This window comes from Scleropages formosus, chromosome 10, assembly GCF_900964775.1.
Source record: "Scleropages formosus chromosome 10, fSclFor1.1, whole genome shotgun sequence".
Taxonomy (NCBI): Eukaryota; Metazoa; Chordata; class Actinopteri; order Osteoglossiformes; family Osteoglossidae; genus Scleropages; species Scleropages formosus.
The window spans coordinates 30,130,081-30,149,703 of record NC_041815.1 but is presented as its reverse complement, the minus strand read 5'-3'; the positions used below and the strand labels follow the sequence as shown (position 1 = coordinate 30,149,703).

The following is a 19,623-nucleotide window of genomic DNA, read 5'->3' as shown; positions in this document are numbered from 1 at the left end:
GAGTCACAGCGCAAGACAGCCCACAATTCCTGTGCACTAACCAACAGCAGTGGGGAAATTTTACAGTGTTTATTCACTAACAACATTGTTTTGGAGTAAGCATTTAACTGCATTCATCATAGAATGTATGAACAGATTATACAAGTATAAAAAAATACATATTTACTTTTCCCTGAGTGCAAACAAAACCCTTGGTACAAAGCATGTCCTCGTACCCATGGTCGGACTGCAGCTGTTCCCTTTCAGAGTCTCCCAAACATTGGAACGACACGGTCCAGTTCTCCTGCGCTTCTGCCACACCCTCTACAATGGTAAATCTGCTGCTGTTCTACTCCTAGTTTTGGCTGACAGCATTTTGATTACGTATGGCTTCATCATTACAGTTTAAATACAAAGAAAAAGGTTAAAAGTCGAAAACCTCAAGTTCATAGTCGCTCATAAAAACTAAAGGTGACAAAAATCACACTTTGGGGCATTCGGGGCACCTCTTGGCTAAGCTGTTTTTCTTTTGGCCCGGAAGTTCTCCACCATGACGTCACACATATTCCTCAAGGAGGAAGCTCTCAGGAGGCAGGTTCCTGACACTAAGGGGAGGAACTGGAGTCCGAGCCAACGGGCTGCGTAGGTGGCAGTACTCGCTCCTTCCTACTGGTACAAGGTGCCACCACTTACACGTTGGTCTCCAGCCTCTGCAGGCGGTCCATGCGCTCTCGGTTGCGCAGCATCGTGGCCTTGCAGGTGATCTCCTGGGCGCAGCTGGCTGGGAACCAACCCGTCTCACCATCGCGCAGCCGCTGGCCTTCATACCAGCCTGGAGGTGACAAGTCAAAAAACGCATTTCAGCCCACGAACATTCACACGTTACTGAACACACATGCTGTAGAATGCAGAGGCTCGCCAAGGACACCAGAGATGGTGAACGCGTTTCTTCTCTCTGACAGAGGCTTCGCACAAACAGCCCTGCCATTCACACCATTCTGTTCAAAGGAGGACATCCACCACACGCACCTCTGTTCTATTTTTCATGGGCTCCTTTGCTCTTTGCCACATGAAAGGGGCGCCAAGCGGCTCAGCTTCACCTGAGTACAAAGATCACGGTCCACAACAGCTCCAGCAGACTCATCACCACTCCAAGGTGACCATGTTTTACCTGGATTTGTACATTCAGTCGTTACGATACATCTGCATCACTGGCTGAGCAGTGAGTTCCAGACTGAGCTGCCCCATGATCTGACAGTCCTCATGCTTTCCAACGTTTTACACTCAATTTATTTCTCCGAAGTAATTACAGTGTTAAGCTACTCACACTGGTTTACCTATTCATACAGCTGGATACACTTACTGTATCACTTCAGGGTAAGTACCTTGATCGCGGGTACCACAGCAAGAATAGAGATTCAAACCTGTGTCCTTCAAGAACATGATGCATCTAACCACTGTGCCACCTGCTGACCATTCTCCCTGTTTACCCTAAAACAATGTAGTAAAATTTACCTTGCTGCACATGTGTAATTTGTTGTGAAGCTGATATTTTAAACTTTTTTTTCTTCCTTACTTTTAATCTTTGAACGTGATTGATTGCTGAACAGTTTGGCAGTGGAGGTGTGTGAAATACACTAAATGTGGGGGGAAAAAAAATAAAAACCGCTTATCGACAAGCGGAGCGCCCATTGCCGCGAGCGCCCCCGCGCGCCACTCCCGCCGTTGGCGGGAGAATTAAAAAGGCGTCGCGAGAGGTGGTGGGTAGGCCGAATTGGGTCAGCTGGACTGAGGGGTGACGAGGAAAGAACGAGAAAGAACGAGTTGGCCGAGAACAGAAATCCTCTTTCCTAATGCGTAAGTCGGAATTTAACAACGTGTGATGGAGGGGATGTGAAGTTATTCGTGGTTCCGTCGCCTCAGGCGCGGGTTCGAAAAGGCGGCACCTCGCAGAGTTCACGTCAGGAAAGAAGCAGCCAGAACTAAAATGAATGAACAAACGTTTCTTTTTCGTAAACAGCGAACGGAGCCCAGCGCAGCGGACTGGAACGAGGGAGTTCAGTGTTTCCGTGTGAGAAAGACAGACGGCGCGCTGTTTACCTGGTTTTACCGGATCATAAATGCAGGATGACGCTGAAGACGAGACAGTAAGAAAAACTGAGCGCCTGTCTAACAGCAGCACTCTAGACTAGTAAAACACAGCCATATTCAATTCATAATCATATCATCACATTATGATAATGTTACTGATCAAATCCGCGACTCCGGCTGATGAGAACCGTTAGCTTTAGCACAGTTAGCGCCTCAGAGTGCGGCTCGACCTCGAGCTCCAGAACCAGCCGAACGATACAATTAAGAAAACTTTCTCCAAAGCGCCGTTTAGTCGTAGATATAGTAATATAGTGAGTTCCATGTGGAATTCGAACCCCAGTCCGTCGCGTCCTCGAAGTCTACCTGGAGCGGCTTTAATCGCTGCGTCCCCTGCTGCCGCCTACGGGCCGAGCGAGTCGAGTGCACTGCGGTAAACATGAGCATGGAGGGAGAAGAGGGACAAGAAGACGGAGACGAGGCGGTCATTGCAGCCCCTCGGCGACCGACATCGCGACTGACCGTCCTCGACCGCCTGCGACACGAGCACCACGTCGGCCACCTGCAGCGACAGCTCGTCCGGCTGCCTGGCCATGTGGGCGCGGACCACCTCCACCTGCTGCTTCGGCGCTGCGGAGAGCAAAGGAAGGGTAAGGAGAAGTTGGCGTGAGGAGAGGTGTGTCCGTGTAAAATTTACATTTAGGGACATATACCAAAGAAGCAATACACACTTTTTTTTTTTTTCCCCTCGTGAAAACGGCATCTGCTTCCAGAGAGCGCGTGTTGGGGCGCGAGACAGGATGGCGGTTCACAGGTGCACAGACTAGTGCAAGACGACTGAAAGTGTAGTTGCGGCCACTGGCCGCCAGGTGGCGGCTGGACTCACCGTTTTTGTCGGCGTTCTTGTCGCTTTTGCTCTGTGTAAGTGCGCTGATCCACCGGGCTCTCTCATTTCTACCCCAGCAACGGGAGCAAAATGGAAAAAAGACAATAAGTGGAACACAGGAAGGGGGGGCACTCACCAGCTCACTCACCTCACCTCACTCAACCACTCGCCTGCGCTCCCACAAGCGCTCCCAATGCCGCACCCCTGGGCCTGACAGGACAACAGGTAAAATTACCTGGAAACCAGATGCTGGTGAAACCAGCCCTTTAGTGGAAAAGAAACTAAAAGTAGACCATTTCTTTGTGTGAATTCCCTTGTTGTGTGCCTGGAAATGGAGAGTGGTTTGTGTTCACCGTGTCCTACATAATTGCATTACAGCACATGGGTGTGTTAAAAAAAAACATCTTCACTAACAACTTGCCACAAGTTGTTCACCCATGACCCCACACAGCATAGTCTGGTTCTTTTTGTAGGGGACATCTCTGAACTGACCAGTGTATGACAAGTTTTTGCACAATTCAGGATTAACTTGAACTAAATAGCAGGGCCTTAATGGCCATGGTCTGCATTACATTTATTTCTACAAGCTGATGGATAAAAATGGGCAGAGTTGTAGCCTGACACTATGCTTTTGTTCTGTGGTAAGTTGTACGCAAAGACAGCAGCACCACAGAAACCTTGTTCTCTTACAAACAGTAAATCACCATATTGATAAACTGTACATACATCTAATATTTAAACATTATTCCTTACCCAATGATACAATACTGTACAAAGTTCAAATTATATGCAGTAAATCAGTTGCAACATAACACTGGTCTATAATGGGAATGATTTTATGCCATTATTAAGGCGTGTAGAAAAACAGAGTGTGTGACAACTACCTACACTGGGCCACTCCACATGTAGGCAACAGTGGTAGCATTTCTCTGATGCTAAATAGTCCACCACAAAGTGTGTATACACACACACACACACACACACACACACACACCTGGAAATTACACTGTAGTTTGTGTCTGAAACAAGGACCTCTTAGAGCAGGGGTTAAACACTCTTTCTGATACATGGCAGCAGCAGTACCATTTTTAACCAGTGTTCCTTGGCTTCCCTGTTGGGAAGGAATGTGATATGAGTGTGTGATAGTGCGTATCTGTATCTATGGGTAACTGCAGCCAAGATGAAGGTAAAACTACAGTCGAAAATGAGGCACTGGCAACTACAAGGGTCTCGACCCATGACACAGATCCCAGCTGTAGAAGCTGTGAAGGTACATTACATTTATTTAGCAGACACTTTTCTCCAAAGCAACTTCCAACAGATACTATGTAATGTTATAAGCCTACACAACTTATTCACCAAGGTGACTTACACTGCTAGATACACTATTTACAATGGGTCACTCATCCACATATCAGTGGAACACACACACTGTCTGTCACTCACACACTATGGGTGAACCTGAACAGCATGTCTTTGGACTGTGAGAGGAAACCCACACAGACACGGGGAGAATACGCAAACTCCACACAGACTGAGCAGGGATCAAACCCACATCCCTCTTACGCCACTCAGGCGCTGTGAGACAGAAGCAGTACTTGCTGTACCACTGTGCTGCCCACATAGCACAAGGTGCACACACTGGTTCAGACTGGGTATGTTTTTTGCCATCACCATCGCTGATGCCTCTACGTTCCAGAAAGGTGGGAGGAGAAGAGAAGCTGGAATGTGAAACATGTGAAGAATGAAGCTGCTGATAGGGCCGATAGGTCAGAAGTGAATAAGAATGTTGTTTAAAATCTGCTGAGATTGTTGCGCATTCCTTTACCAGGGCATGCAATGTTTTATCCTAGAGGTATTGCTGGTTAAAAATATAGTAAGAGGTGAATAAAGGAAAGAGGAGAGCCTGACTGAAAGCATGAAAAGCTCCAAAGAGGGTGAGATCTCAGCTTCCTCAGCACCGTCCCTCCCCAGCTCCTCCGTACACCTCCCCGACTGGCAGGTGAACCGAACATCCTGCATCCAGGCTCATTTTCGCACAAGCACAGTGGGGCTTCCACAGGGGACAGAACATGAAAATGAAGCAAAAGTCAAATGGGGGTAGTAAATCAGGGTCTAGGAAGGGAGGTTCTCTCTCCACTATATCTCTGCTGAGACCCCACTCTTCCTTCAATACTGAAGCATGGGGCTCAGGTGAGGGGGGTGGTTCCTCAGCCATCGGAGGCAGAGCTTCAAGCCCTGCAAGTATTGTTTATCTGTTATGGTCATGTGTGCTCATTAAATACAGTGTTAGTTATGTGGCGAGCACACAAGACCTAACCTGAGCTAAGGCATGACAGACACAGAGAAGGGTGGGTGGGTACTTACAGTTGCTCTGCCCCCAGGACCATGGACACCTCTTGAGAGCGTATGTTTGGGAACCTGATCTGGAACATGTGACTGGTGGAGGGCTGGCGGGAGCTGAGCATAGAAGCGGGAGCCCGCACCGGGGACAGGCTCATCTCCTCGGCCTGGTACAGCTCCACCTGGATCTTGTCTCGCAGGGCGTAGTCCAACACAGTGTAGTTCTCCTCACTGTGGACAGCAGGGAGTACCGTGGATAAGTCACCCGTGACCCTAACACCCAGTCTCATGGTCAAGGGGACTTGGGTTCAATCATTTCCTTTCCCAGTTGATGTTTGGAAGTCAGGACAGGAGACCCTACCTCAGATGTTCTGAATGCCCAGATGGTCCTACATGCTGTGTGTTCAGAGCAAACTGCAATGACGCAGCCAGTGCAGGAATGTCTGGAATGGCATTTATATCCATTTCTCTGCAGGGGAGGGTGCTGAGGAGGACCCACACCCTTTCTCCAGGGGATAACCATGAGAAGAACCAGGCCTGTAGGCCCCAGACCCCCAAACACATGTGATATTGGTCCTGACTGGGACAGGAAATAGTACCTGAGAAGGGCAGGTGGGAAGCAGCCCAGCCTGGTGAAATGTCCCAGAACCTCCATTCAGATCAGGAACACTCCACACAAATATGACTACATGACCTGAGGACCCCATTTCATCACGCAGTTTTCCTCCACGTGCAGTTGATGGAGAACTGTGTCATCTAAGGCCCCTGGAAACAGCTGGGATGAGGAGTGGCTATCACTGCTGGTACTCTAAGTCCAGAAGAGAAGAAAGAACCCAAGATGATAACAGAACACAGAAAAGGAGAGAACCCAGAAGGGAACGGGAATTGAAGGGGAACAGAACTGAGCTCCAGGGAGAAATGGTAAGAAAGAGGCAGCTGCTCATTATCAGGCATTACATAACTGTCCCAAACCCAAAGAGCAACATGAGAAGAGAGAGAGCCATAGTTTTCTACAGGGTCCAGAAGGAACAGCGAGTGTAAAAATCCAAAACTCCCATGTTATTGTGCAATGGGAGGGGCGCGCTCCCATACAGCTGTGTTCAGGTTTGAAGGCGGCGATGCTCCGCATGCCAGATTTGTGCTAAATTCTGGAGAAAAGCATCTGGAGGGACTGTGTGGGGAACCAGTGCTGGAATGTGTCTGCAGAGCTCAGATGAGATCTTAACACTTTACAGGGAATCGGAGCCACCTACCACAGCTGAAATAAACAAATGTCTTTCTGAATACACACAGCATATAAAGCATTGAGTATTTTCAACACACTGTTTTCTAATTATGGGGAAGGGATCGGCCAAAACGTGCATTCCGAGGCAAATACACTGGCACACACATATTTACCTTACTTAGTTGATGCTATTTTCCAAAGGGATTTACACTGGCTACTGAAAATGATTCACCCATTTGTACAGAAGGGTAATTTTTACTACAACAATTCTGTGTAAACATCTTTAAAAAAAGCAGGAGGTGGGATTTTAACCTAGGTGCTTTAGGTGCAAGGCAGCACTTCCAATCACTTTGCCACCTGTTGCCCCATACTACACACCAATCCTCTGAGGATGACATGCAGGTGTGTGTGTTTTGTGCACTATGTCTGCACTTGAATCTCCTCTTCCTGTAAGACACCCCAACCTTGACCTGGGTGCTTCCACACCCTTTTCCTTGAGATGAGAGATGGTTACTAAGCAGAGAAGCACATGATGCCTCCCCCTCCCCCACAGTGTACCTGGTACCCTGCTTCTGTGTGTGACAGACTGAACTGAGAAGATGATAGCACTTCCTGGACTCCTTTGACAAGCCAGAAATGAAGTAACTTTCACAATCTTTCCAGGCACGTCATGGACTGCACATCTCATGGGTCTGGACCGGACAGCTCCAGCCTCCTCCTTGTCAACACAGACTTTACACGCACTGCACTATATCATTACTCTCGCCAAACCCACACTTTCATGTGTCTGACACAGCACATGTGGCCCCGCTGGGTGCCAATCACAGCTGCGATTTCTCTCCTCGCTCACTCAACACCACGACCTTCCACTGGGGAGCTGCTACCCCACATTCCTGGGCCATCCGGCTACAGGGCACCACTCACCTCTTCTTGCGGGTGACAATGAGGACGTCATTGAAGAGGAAGAGGTAGACCTGTTGGCGCAAGGTCCGTTTCATGAAGAGGTTGTTCTCTTCCACAAACGCAGTAAGCTCCCCTCTCTTCACTAACCAGCGTGACGAGGACACCAGTGGGAAGGCCTGGAGGGGCAGGCACAGAGAAAACATTAAGACCAAGCAAGTGCTGACTGGAGGAGAGGAATGTCAATCATGCCTCCCTGCTGGTGGCCAGCATGTCCAGAGAGAGACCTTGCCCAAGTGCCCTCCGAGACTGCCGTCCCACAGGACTGGTTAAAGCTATCTGCAGCCTCAAATATGTACATATTCACAACAATTAGTGCCTAATTAGTTATATCTATATTTTTCATTTAGCTGATGCTTTTCTCCAAAGCAAGTTACAATGATTTATCCACTTATACAGCTGGGCAGTTTAACTGCAGTAATTTAGGGCACTGGAGCTGGAGGTGGAATTTGAACCTGTAACCTTTGTGTGCAAAGGCAGCAGCTCCAGTTGCTATACGACCAGCTGCTCCTGGTTTACAAGCCGATGTTCATCTAACAATCCAGATGTGCAGGAACAGGTGGGGGGGGGAGTCAGGTGCCCATACTAGATTCCCCTAAACATTATGGACCAGCCAAACTTTCTGGTAAAGCTCACTTTGTGGGGAAATGTTTTCAACTCTGTCCCTCAGCATAACACTGTCCCCAGCGGAGGACATAGACGGAGAGCTACGCTTGTCATACAGGACGGTTACCGCAGCACACATCAGTAAGGTCGCTCTCACCAGACATCTCCTACCTTGATCTTGAAGTCCAGCTGGGAGTTGATGGTGTACATCATCTCAGTCCTCTCCATCCGCCGTGCTCCTTCATTGCACTGACGTACCAGCTGTACACACACACACACAGACGCTGGGATGTGATTAGGCCTGTTACCAAACAGCTGTGGCTTGCAAGATTACAGTTTATCTGTGGACCAGCACCGATCACCTTGCTGACGGCCTGCAGAGCTCGCTTACACTCCTTGAACTGGGACGAGTTCTTGGATGTCTTCTGACAGATGGTCTGGAGGAAGAGGAGGAATGTGACATTAATAAGTCACTCAGTCGTCAAATTCCTCCCTCTTTCATACAAAAAAGACACAAAATAAAGTAATACATATTGTAAGCACAAATGGCAGGCCTTTAAAAGCCAAGCCATAATACCGGTTTCCATAGCAATAGGAAACAATGTGTAGAGTGAGCCCTTCCTAGTGAGCTGTGGGAAAACAAGGGGCGAATTTCTCAGGGTCTCACATTTCACCCAGCCCAAGCGCAGGCCTCATGGATCTCCATAGAGGCTGAGTGTGTGTTTGTGGGAAAATCAGTCAAATTAAATTTTTGCTTGACTCTTATTTTCCTTTCATGGCTACAGCTCCAATCTTGATCCCTGGTGCACCACAGGCATTCTGAGCTCTTCTTGTGGTTTACATTTACACTTATTTATTTAGCTAACACTTTCCTCCATAGCAACTTACAATGTTAAGTTACCTACAATTACTTATCCATTTATATAAGTAAATCAAGGGTACTACCACTGGAGGTTGGATTTGAACCCATAACCTTTGGGTCCGAAAGCAGTAGCGCTAATGACCATGTAACCAGCTGGCTCACTATGGTTATGTGTTGTGTGTTGACCCTGGGCTTAGTAACACACTGGTGTGAAGGGGAGAGCAGTGGGGCGACACTCACGTCCATCAGGAGCGGCAGCCGTGTGACCCTCTGCATAGGCAGGATGAGGAAGGAGATCATGGGAAGGTTCCCGCAGTCTGGGTGGGACTCAATACGGGCGAGAACCTCCTTGAAGGCAGGGTTCTTGGTGCTTCACCGGAATTGATCGAAATAATTTATTCATTTAGCAGATGCTTTTGTCCAAAGCGACGTACATCTCAGCAATTTATGCATTACATTAAGAGAAAGAGACATATAGCTGCAGACATAAAAGTCTCAAGTAAACCTAGATAGTTACCTACCACTTGCTGCATCGAGGTTCATCGTTCGAGTAGGTGCATAAAACACAGGACTGACAAATCCTGATACCCTCCCACCAATTTTTTTTTTTTTTTTTTTTTTTTAAATATTCTAAGATAACAAATAAGCAAGTACAATGCTGGCATAGGGGCTGAATAAAGGTTATATCAGGGGATGCTATGAAGTTATGATCTGTGAACAATTACACCGTAAATGAACTGGAGAGATCTTGGGCAAAGTGGATCCGGAAAAGGTGAGTTTTCAGACAGACCCTTCTTGAATATAGACAGAATTTTTGCAGTTCTGAGTGACGGGTAGGTCACTCCACCACAACGGAGCCAGAACCGAGAACCTCCGAGCTTTACCTTTCGTAATTAAAAGTATACATCAATCTGTCAAACATGATCTCCAAGTTCTGGTGATTGCTTTTACACCAGTGTCCCCACTGTTTTTCCAAAAATTTTAAAGGTTATGGGGTCATGACCCAGGGCTCTATAGGGACAGGCATCCCAGCACTCACATGAGTCTCTGCAGTGTTCGCTGCTGGTACATCTCGTTGGAGCAATAGGTCACATAGGGTTCAAAGGTCCACAGCGCGTGCTTCTCCACAATGTCACTAATGTCCTCGATGACAACATTCTTGTTGTGCCTTTCCTCAAGCTCTTTGAAGAACCTGTGTGGACAGAGGAACCAGAGCAGGAGACATGTCAGAAGTGTCTTACACTGCACCAGACTGACTAAGAGTCACAATCGGTTTCAAGCTCCAGGTCACAGCCAGGAGACTAAGAGGGGACCGCAGCCTGGATTGGCCCCAGGGACGTCACTCAGAGCCAGAGTGGGAGGCACTTTCTAACACAAGGCAGATGTATCATAGTCCTTGTCCCACAATGACATGCCAGGCTTTCAGCACACTTATTCCTGTAACGAACAGGAAGCGGTCACTCTTCCGACCCATGTGGATGGTGACCCTGACAGACTAAAACCTCAAAGTTACTTTTCTGTTCCTGAAATTTCTCTGAGGGCTTTGTGGCCCGGTCTCCATCCTGATGATGTGAATGAAATAGTTTTTTGCGTTTTCATCCAGTACCTGTCATGACCTCCTTCCTTCATCCAAAGATTGAAAAAGTGCAAAAACATGTCCTGAGTATTAGCACCAAGCTCAAAAAACTTTGGTATAACAGGTGGATAGAAACACTTAAGGGAAGAAAGAAGGAAAAGACAATGCAATGAAAATATAAAGAACATCCTACATGTACTACAAGGATCTACAGCCAGAATGCAAAGAGCAAGTGGTAAGTAATGAAAGTGAAAAGGAAGATGTCAGTCACCCACAAACGAAAGGGAATGGGTCAGTGGCACGTAACTGATTTCTTACCAGACGGGACACACACATGGGATATGTGCAAATCAAAGTACACCTACTGTACATTCTGTACATAGACTGAAGGGCTGAATTAATGCTGAAACTACACTTCATGGCTGCTCTTCTCGTTCTCCTTGCCAGACCCATGAAAGTGGCCACGTCCCACGATGCACCTCTCCCAGAGACCATATATGGCTCTGGTTATATGCGGTGAGGTTGAACAGTGTATATAAACACACAGACATGTGAGCTCCTGGCACTGTGACCCCACACCCGAGACTCGTGTCAATGAGGCGGAAACACCAACACTGACACAAGTCACATGGGCCAGAGCTGAATCGCACCTCCCTGTTCCAGAACTCCCATGAGTGGACTCTCTACCACCTCTAGGAAAGAGAGTCAGTGAGAGCTCCACAGCACCCTTGGGTGTTTCTCACCCCACCCACCCCAAGCCTGGACTTGAAGGCACGGCACTAGATGGAAAACAGCGTAAAAAACCTTGCAGTCCCTCTGTCGTCTCCCAAAATTCAAGAGAAGGTAAAGCCAGTAGGTGAGACATGGTTGAGGGAGGTACCAGCAAGAGCTGCACTCCAACCCGCACGGTATCTGGAGCTCAGCGGGAGCAGCACCACTTGTTGGGCTTCTCAGCCTATTTGCAGGAAGTCACACAGAGGGTCACACACATTTCCATGAGCCAAACCTTCAGAGATGTAGGGGCGGAGACTACAAGAGCAGAACCAGCAGACTGCGTGCATCCAGCCACTTTCCCACAGTGCACTTCATACATCGGCCCTAAAATAACAGCATGTTCTTCCCGAGCTACAGAGACCACACATCCAACACACTGGACGTTGACAAGTGCCCTATCCAGCGCTCACCCCCCCACGCAAAGCGCACAGAGTCCACTGGACTTGCGTGAAGTTTGTCCCTCTTCTCTGACAGCAACAGCAGAGAGCAAGCAGTTCTGTGGGAGATCAAGAGTTCAGGAGCACCAATCCTCCAGGACTTGCTCCTGAACAGCAGCAATACAACTCAGTGGTTCAGGCCATGACACACACAGAGGAATGAGGCAAACACACATCACATTTATTCATCTAAACAGCCCGAAGTGACATATAATTTACCCACTTATTCAGCTGGGTAATTTTTACTGGAGCAATTTAGGGTGAGTACTTTGCTCAAGAGAAGTACAGAACAAGGTGGGATTTGAACCTTGAATCTCTGGATCCCAGGGCAGCAGCTTTTTACCACTGTGCTACCAGCTGCCTATGTTTATCCAACATCTGTCCAAGGTGATTTACAGCATTAGAAACACTATGGTAAACTCCCGGGAGCTGCGAGACATCAGCACTATCCCCTACGCACCCAGAGCTGCCATTTATGGGAAACTCAATGAAGACACAGCTTCCAAGGAAGCAGGAGGGAGACTTCACTGATGACTCATGGTTAGGTCTGGAGTTAGAAAGTTTGCCAAGGAACACAAGGGACAGCAGTGTCCCCGGGCCATGCGGCAGACACATCGAGGCAGCGAGCCAAGCGCTGTTCCTCAAACCCCCAGAGATGATATGGCTCTCCCAGCTTCCATCTCTCCTGGGCTGCAGACCGTCCAGTACTGTCCCTCAAAAGAGCAGTTCTGTCTGTAGAGGGGCCCAGCTGTTGACCTTTCCTCTCTGACCAACAGACACAAGGACATCTTTGTGTTGGGAGAAGAAGAGCCAAAGCGAAAAGACACAGTGTCATGGGGTGCACAGTCACATGGCACTGTCGCTGGGGGTCACTGCAGGGGCAGGAAGGCCGAGGTAAAGGTAAGACACAGGAAACAGGACGTACTTTTTGCTGGCTTCGCAGACGTCCACAATGTTGGAGAAGAGGTGGTGCTTGTCCGTCTTGTTCATGGTGTCGTCGAGCTCCGGCGAGTCCTTGAACATGCGGATGAGTATCTCCAAGCTGTGCAGGTACGAGTGCTCCGAGGAGATGAGTTCGAAGATGGCCTGAGGGGGAAGGGTGCAGTCAGTCGCTCCACGGGCATCTCTCTGCCAACTCATTGCTTACACCGCAAGTATCTAAACTGGGCAGCCGTGGCTGCTCCTCGTGGCCGTCGCCGTACCCACAAAGCACTGCTTCCCACCGCCTCCCACTGTTTATTTGTCCCTCTGAGCCGCCCCTCCCTCGGTTTATTTACGTGGCCAGCGACACTAAGTGAGCCACCGACTCATGCGCGCAGACAGTTGAGCCGCTTCCCAGGGTGCCGTGCAGTAGCGGTCAGTCGGCCAGTTCCCACAGCGAGGAGGACAGTCATGCCCCGCCCCCGACACCAAACCGCCCCCTGCTGTCTCGTCTCGCGGCTCCAAAACGAGGGAACAGGACAGAGACCGTGTAGGAAACGGAGCAGCGCTCACTGGGGGTTCTGACCCAGAGAGGTCTCAAATTGCAGCGACTTGTCAGCTTTACCTCCTGCCTCTTCCTCTCCTCGGGAGTCAAGCTCTCGCACACCCTGCTGTGCCTCACCTGAAAGGAACGGGACATGAAGTCAAGGCGTGCGTGACATTCACTGCGGTTACAAGGGCTGCCTACATCTTAAAAGGCTTTGTATTAATTGTACAAATTCCAATATTCATTTAAGTGCAGCAGCCTATCCTAACGTGTGTTAAACGAGGACTTTTCAGTTACACTCAGTTGTGTGCTTGAACTGGGTCTCAATACATCGTGAGCCCTGGAAAAAATTCCTGTTAATTCTTAACCAGGACAGAAGAACCCGCTCTTGGGTGCACTTGTGTACTTTGTTCACTCTGAGCTGAAAAGTGTCCAAGAAATGAATACAGAAGTGTGTGTGTGTGTGTGTGTGTGTGTGTGAGTGTAAGAAGTGTGCGGAGGAGGAAGCCACTGCAGTTCCAGGCTTCCAGCCACATTCTGGACCTGCGACCATCCTGCTTTTGTGTCCAACATGAGTTAATGACATGAGGAACTACGAACAGGCTGTCAGGTGGAGCCCCCAGGGGACGGACGCAGCCCAGCCAAGAAACCCAGCTGCCCTAAAGCTTCCTTCTGTCTGCCAGCTGATATCTGAACCCACACGACCGCTGTGCTCCTCAACTGTCTACAGCCGCCCTCGCACCCCCCCAGGCCCTTGCGATGCGACGCCTTTGGCAAACAAGTGGAAACCATACAAGCTGGGAGTGCAAGGGCAGGGCAGCTGCACCGTGCCCGTTACCTAGCAGCCACGCAGCGTAAGCGACCTTCACCCCGTCGGGTTTCTGCAAGCAGCTCAGAGGGAGGAGGAGGAGACACACAGGTGACAAAGTGGTGGCAGGTGAAGGGGGGGCTGAAAGCAAAAGGGCCGCGTTCTCAGAAACGCCTGGTTTCTGAGAAGCAGCGAGAACATCTCAGTAAGGCTGGAACACATGGAGGTGATTTATGGAACATCTGGATGCCCCCATCATGAGACACTCCCTGTTCCAGCTGGGCACCCCAGGGGGCCGTGCGACTGGGCTCTTCGAGCCCGTCACATTCCGGTCACAAGTCCAGTTGTTTGACGGCTCCTCCGAGCGCTGCCCCGCTCCGTCTGCCCAGGCGGGGGCGCTGTGCCAAGGGGACACAGAAACGAGCAGCCCTCCATGACCGTCCCTGGCACGTCTCTTCAGAGGAGGAGGAAACAGCCGAGCGGAAAACAACACCGCATTCCTGCCTGCTTCGGCTGCCAGATGCATTGCGCAACAGGGCGATCGGATCCCCCCCTCCCCCCTCGCCCCAGCCAGGACCCGGGCTAGAACCAGAACCAGGCGGAGCACCGGCTGACAGCAAACACGTTCGGCGCGAGACGGGAGCGCGCAGGCCGGCCTCGGGTACGGGCCACGTGGACCCCCAGCCACGCTCGCTTCTCACCACGCTCAGCTGACTCCACGAGATGCGGGGGGATCGGTACTGAACCACGATGCCGTTGTCTGACTCTGGCTCCTTGGGCTCGGCGTCCTCGTCCGAGTCATTGTGCAGGGCTTTCTCCTGGTAGTTCTGGTACAGAACCTCGTCCTCTGGTGGCAAGAGCGGCACACAGGTCACACACACACACACACACACAAGTTCAGCACAGTTCTCGGGACGTCCTGGACAGGAGACGTGTTCGGGATAAAGATGCTGTACACTCGAGAGCTGAGAGCTGTGCGCTTCGTGTTCTCTTCCTACACACCTGCACGTGTAACTCAAAAATTACATTCCGATACACACACACTACATGTCAAACACTGAGCTAAACACACACACACACACATTTTCAGAACTGCTTGTCCCATACGGGGTCGCGGGGAACCGGAGCCTAACCCGGTAACACAGGGCATAGGGCCAGAGGGGGAGGGGGACACACCCAGGATGGGACGCCAGTCCATCGCAAGGCACCCCAAGCGGGACTCGAACCCCAGACCCACTGGAAAGCAGGACCCGGTCCAACCCACTGCGCCACTGCACCACCCCGCCCCCTCCTGAGCTAAATAGCGATACACAATAAGAATAAACAAACGCTGTGATGAACCTAAATGCAGAAAGACACAAATGACTGAAATGTGTCATTTTCACCGCAACAGAACCACAGTGAGCTTTGGAAAAGTAGAGACCCAGTAGGTCACAGGATGAGATCCCAGGACTTTCCTGAACTCAGCTGAGCACAGACATGCAGCGCTATGGGTTACGGTTCGAGGTGCAGCTCCTGTGTGAACTACTCACCTTCACCATCGAACGTCCTTTGGGTGGGCAGCGGCTTCCTCTTCTCCACAACCTGTGGGAGGAAGGCGGAGGAGGCGTCATTACCCTAAAACGTGGCCTCCGGTGCATTGGCACGAGTAGCCGTCAAACACGCGCGAAAAGAACAGTGACATCGCTGCGCTGGGCTGGAGCCCATACCCACCCGGCTCTTCCCTGGATTGGCCAGCAGCTCTCTCTCCTCCTGCAGGTCTCGGAGCACCGGTTGTGACAACCGATGGGATCTGGTGTGACCGGGGAGCTCCAGGTCACCCCTGCTGTCCATCGCGCGCCGGTACGATGTGGATCGAAGCCCCCTTCGAAGGGCCCCGGGGCTGTCTGGAGCATCCTCGCCGTCATCCCCTCCCATGGAGAAGGAGCCCGTCTCCACCATGCTGCGGACACGCTGGGCCCTCTTGGCGGGCTCTTGGTTGCCGTGGTTACCTGCCTTGCCGAGCCGCGTGTTGGACGCGAGCCCCCTGGGGATGAGCTGCTGGGTGCCCATCTTGAGCGCCGCCGGGCTGTTGGTGCTCAGCACGATGCCGGGGGGCACTCTGCCCTCCGCGCCTTGCCTCAGGAGCAGCCCCGCGAAGGGGCTGGTGGGGGTCGGGGGGTCCGATGGGGTACAGGACATGGAGGAGCCAGAGGAGATGCTGGAAGAGCGTGGAGTGGACGGGGCATCCTGGTCCTCGATCGGCGGGTTCCAGCACTCCAGGTAGTTGTTGTTCACGACTGACATGGAGTCGTCGGGCTTTCTCCGGCCGCGGTCCGAGGACTCGGGACTCGAGCCAAAAACGATCCGGTCCGTCTGCGACACGAGGGCCACGGGGACGGACAGGCGCTGCCGGGGGTCTCCGCGCGACTCCTCGGCCTGAGGGCCACCATTGGCGCTCGGCACCCGGTCACCGGCGGTCGGCGGCTCGCCTCCCGACGCGCTTTTGGACAGCGGGCGTCGAGCCCGCGACGAGTGTCCGATGCTGATGCTTCTGACCACCCGGCTCTTGGGGACGGGTGCGCTGAGCACGTGCCTGAGCACGGCGGTGTTGGCGGTGTCGCCGCCGCAGCTGCCCTCTTCCACCGGGAAGTCCGTCACGAGCACCCCGTCCACCTGGTAGCTCACGGGTCTGGGCTTGCTGCACGAGGAGCTCGCCCCCCTAGGGCCCACGTGGTCCCCGGCGCGCCTCTTCCACAGCGGGGCGATGTTGTTGTTGCTGCTGCTGCTGCTGGACAGCAGGTCCACCTCGTTCCTGCACTCCTCCATGGCGGGCGCGCGCTCAGCGTGACACTGACAGCATGTCACACAGCGAGGCGCGTGAGCGAGAGCAGGACGGACGGCGCGGCCGGAGGTCGGAGTTCCGACCGAAGGAGCCCGTTTATTGCAGACTAGAGTTTGCTCATAGAAGCAAAGTTCGCCGTTCGCAGATCGGGACGGGCTGGCTGGCTGGGTGGGTGGGATGGGAGGAGGGGCGTGGCGGAGAGGCGTGGGGGAGCGTGGAAATCCCGAGAAAAAATTCCCGTGTTTCTGCCTCCGGCAAACCGTCTCCTCCCTCCTTCCGTGAACTCCGTCGCCCCACGACAGGGAGCGCGCCTTCACTCTTCACTCCGCGGGGGCGGTTCCCAGAATCGGATGACGTCACTCGGATTCGGACCCGAGTCGAGCGGCTCCAGCGGACTCCGGTCAAGAAGGAGCAGGAGACGAGGAGTGATGATGACTGATAACAGGGGTTCCGTCCAGTCTCCTCCACCTGCGGACGGCACAGACGCAGCTCGTCGCAGGAGTTTCGCTCGAGAAACTCCTTAAAGATGCTGAAATGGAGCCATGGCGCCCCCTTCTGGTCGACCGAGTTCCCGACACCCACACACCCACAGTGACACTTGTCCCATTCGGACACTCATTTCTGTCCCGGAACTCGCAGTTTGTGTTCGCTTTACTTCATTCAGCAGACGCTTTCTTCCAAAGCGACTTTCAGTGAACACTATGACTATGTGGTGTTACCAGCCCATACCTTATTCACCAGGGTGATTTACACTGCTTACAATGTTGTGTCACTCATACATCGGCTGAAGACACTCTCTTTATCACTCACACTTAGTCACCAATCCACCTGAACAGCACGCTGTCTCTGGAGTGTGGGAGGAAACCGGAGCACCCGGAAGAAACCCACGCAGTCACGGGGAGAACATGCAAACAGAGCGCGGATCGAACCCACTTCTTCTCGCATCACCTAGACGATGTGAGACAGCAGCGCTACCGTCCGTGCTGCTTATTGATTTTAAGCAATGTATTGAAAACGGGCCGATAAAATATGAATGAGGAAAATGTAAAAGCGGGAACGTGTCGCGCAAACGTAGAGAAACGGGAGCGAGAACAACATTTTTCAGCAGATCGTGTGAGAGATACGATTCCTGGAAAGTGGCACAAATTACCCGAGACGGACTTAGTGCAGTGTGTGACTTATGAAGTTATGAAACTTAATTTTATTGAATGAAGTTACATTCATTTCTCTGATGCTTTTCTCCTAAGCAACTTATTAAGCTACTTACCATTATTTTACCCCTGTAATTACACATGTAATTTTGGGTAAGTACTTTGCTCAAGGGTACTACAGGAACAGGTGAGATTCAAACCAGCAACCTTTGGGTCTAAAGGCAGCAGCTGTAACCACAACAACATCAGCTGTCCTTACACTCATTTACCCATTTATACAGCAGGGCTATTTTAACTCGAGCAATTCAGGATTAAAGGTACTGCAGTAGGAGATGGGATTCAAACCAATGACCTGTCAATACCAGAAGGAAGCCGGCCTCCAGAGCCGTCTAACAGCACAGTGTGTGCGCTGTGCAGCGGAAGGCGGGCGGTGATCTAATGAAGTAACTGTCTGTACATCACAAGTGTCCATGAGTCAAATTATCAGAAAGTCTCCGTCTAGAGTGAACTTTGTCTCACAGACTCCACATTTTCAAGCATAAAATACATTTATTTGGGTATTTTAATTAGTTTTATGCCCAGGAACCAATTATTTTTTTCCATAAACTAAGGGAATTGTCCCAAGGGGGTTGTTTCAACAAATTAATTAAGCCCATTATGTGGGGAATCAGTGTATTGAAGTCATGCTGTGTTTTATACGTGGCACCACAAGAAGGAAGATGTTACATTATCGTCAGTGGGCACTTGGAGCCTATAGGATGTGACAGCTGATTGATTTTCTTCAAAGCTGCAGGGAAAGTCACAAAGCAACATGCACATACCTAACACGGGGCTTGAACCCACAACCCTGAGATTAGAAGTCTCATGCCCTACTGACTGAACTGGCCAGGCTCATGGAAGAGACAGTCACTCTTACAGTATTTCAGCAGAACAAACTGTATATACTGTAAGCGATAAAGTGAAGGAAGTTTCACATGGAGGGATTATTAAAATTTACACAGGAAAGACCCTTAATGTTCAGCGATTTACAGTGAATATAGATCAATATAACCGCGTGTCTTGGGGAAAAGCGCCGAATCGATGTTAGACTTAGAGCCTTACACTGAAACGCTGTAGACGTCAAGACTTATTTCCGAAATATTTCTCAATTTAGCATGAAAGCGATGCAAGCTTTGTCTTTGTTTACCTTGTTTAATATTTTGTCAGAATGGGTATTTACAGTGTAAAATGTAACCCTGGCGATATTTTTGGATACTGCTATGTGTGTATGCTGTGTTTCATGTTGTTTAAATTAAATTAAATTAAATTACATTGCTTAAGGCTCTGGATGTTGTGGGGCTGTCATGGCTGACACGCCTCTGTAATCTTACATGGACCTCGGAGACAGTGCCTTTGGACTGACAAACTGCGGTGGTGGTCCCTATCTTTAAGAAAGGGGACCGGAGACTGTGTGCCAACTATCGGGGTATCACAATTCTCAACCTCCCTGGGAAAGTCTATGCCAGGCTGCCAGAAAGGAGGCTCAGGCCGATAGTCGAACCTCAGATTGAAGAGGAACAATGCGGACGGATTCTGTCCTGGCTGTGGAACAGTGGACCAGCTTTTCACTCTCTCACAGATAATTGAGGGGACATGG

The 19,623-nt window shown here is 50.6% G+C and overlaps 1 protein-coding gene across 2 annotated transcripts; it reads right to left on the bottom strand.

Annotated features, from left to right (window-relative positions):
• Window positions 1-58: 58 nt before the first annotated feature.
• Window positions 59-17,330, bottom strand: LOC108932449 (rho guanine nucleotide exchange factor 26-like). Of its 2 annotated transcripts, none has more exons than XM_018748875.2 (14): window positions 15,726-17,328; window positions 15,545-15,596; window positions 14,714-14,859; window positions 13,283-13,339; window positions 12,662-12,822; window positions 9,989-10,141; window positions 9,190-9,319; window positions 8,450-8,524; window positions 8,259-8,348; window positions 7,446-7,600; window positions 5,321-5,527; window positions 2,954-3,021; window positions 2,590-2,697; window positions 59-811 (listed from the first exon to the last, which is right to left on the bottom strand). In XM_018748875.2, exons 1-14 carry the CDS (start codon window positions 16,818-16,820, stop codon window positions 669-671), a joined length of 2,640 nt encoding a protein of 879 aa, XP_018604391.2. In that variant the 5' UTR covers window positions 16,821-17,328; the 3' UTR covers window positions 59-668. The 2 variants fall into 2 exon arrangements, with proteins under 2 accessions (XP_018604391.2, XP_029111499.1); XM_029255666.1 differs by having other exon boundaries at window positions 753-811; window positions 2,434-2,697; window positions 15,726-17,330.
• Window positions 17,331-19,623: the final 2,293 nt, after the last annotated feature.

What these genes read in the sequence shown, in the direction of transcription:
- LOC108932449 (XM_018748875.2), bottom strand. Translation starts at nt 16,820, where the DNA reads ATGGAGGAGTGCAGGAACGAGGTGGACCTGCTGTCCAGCAGCAGCAGC. An exon ending in CTCTGCAGGCCGTCAGCAAG is followed by an intron (nt 8,349 to 8,449) that starts GTGATCGGTGCT and finishes GTGTGTGTACAG; the next exon opens with CTGGTACGTCAGTGCAATGA. An exon ending in AGCTGGACTTCAAGATCAAG is followed by an intron (nt 7,601 to 8,258) that starts GTAGGAGATGTC and finishes CTGCCCCTCCAG; the next exon opens with GCCTTCCCACTGGTGTCCTC.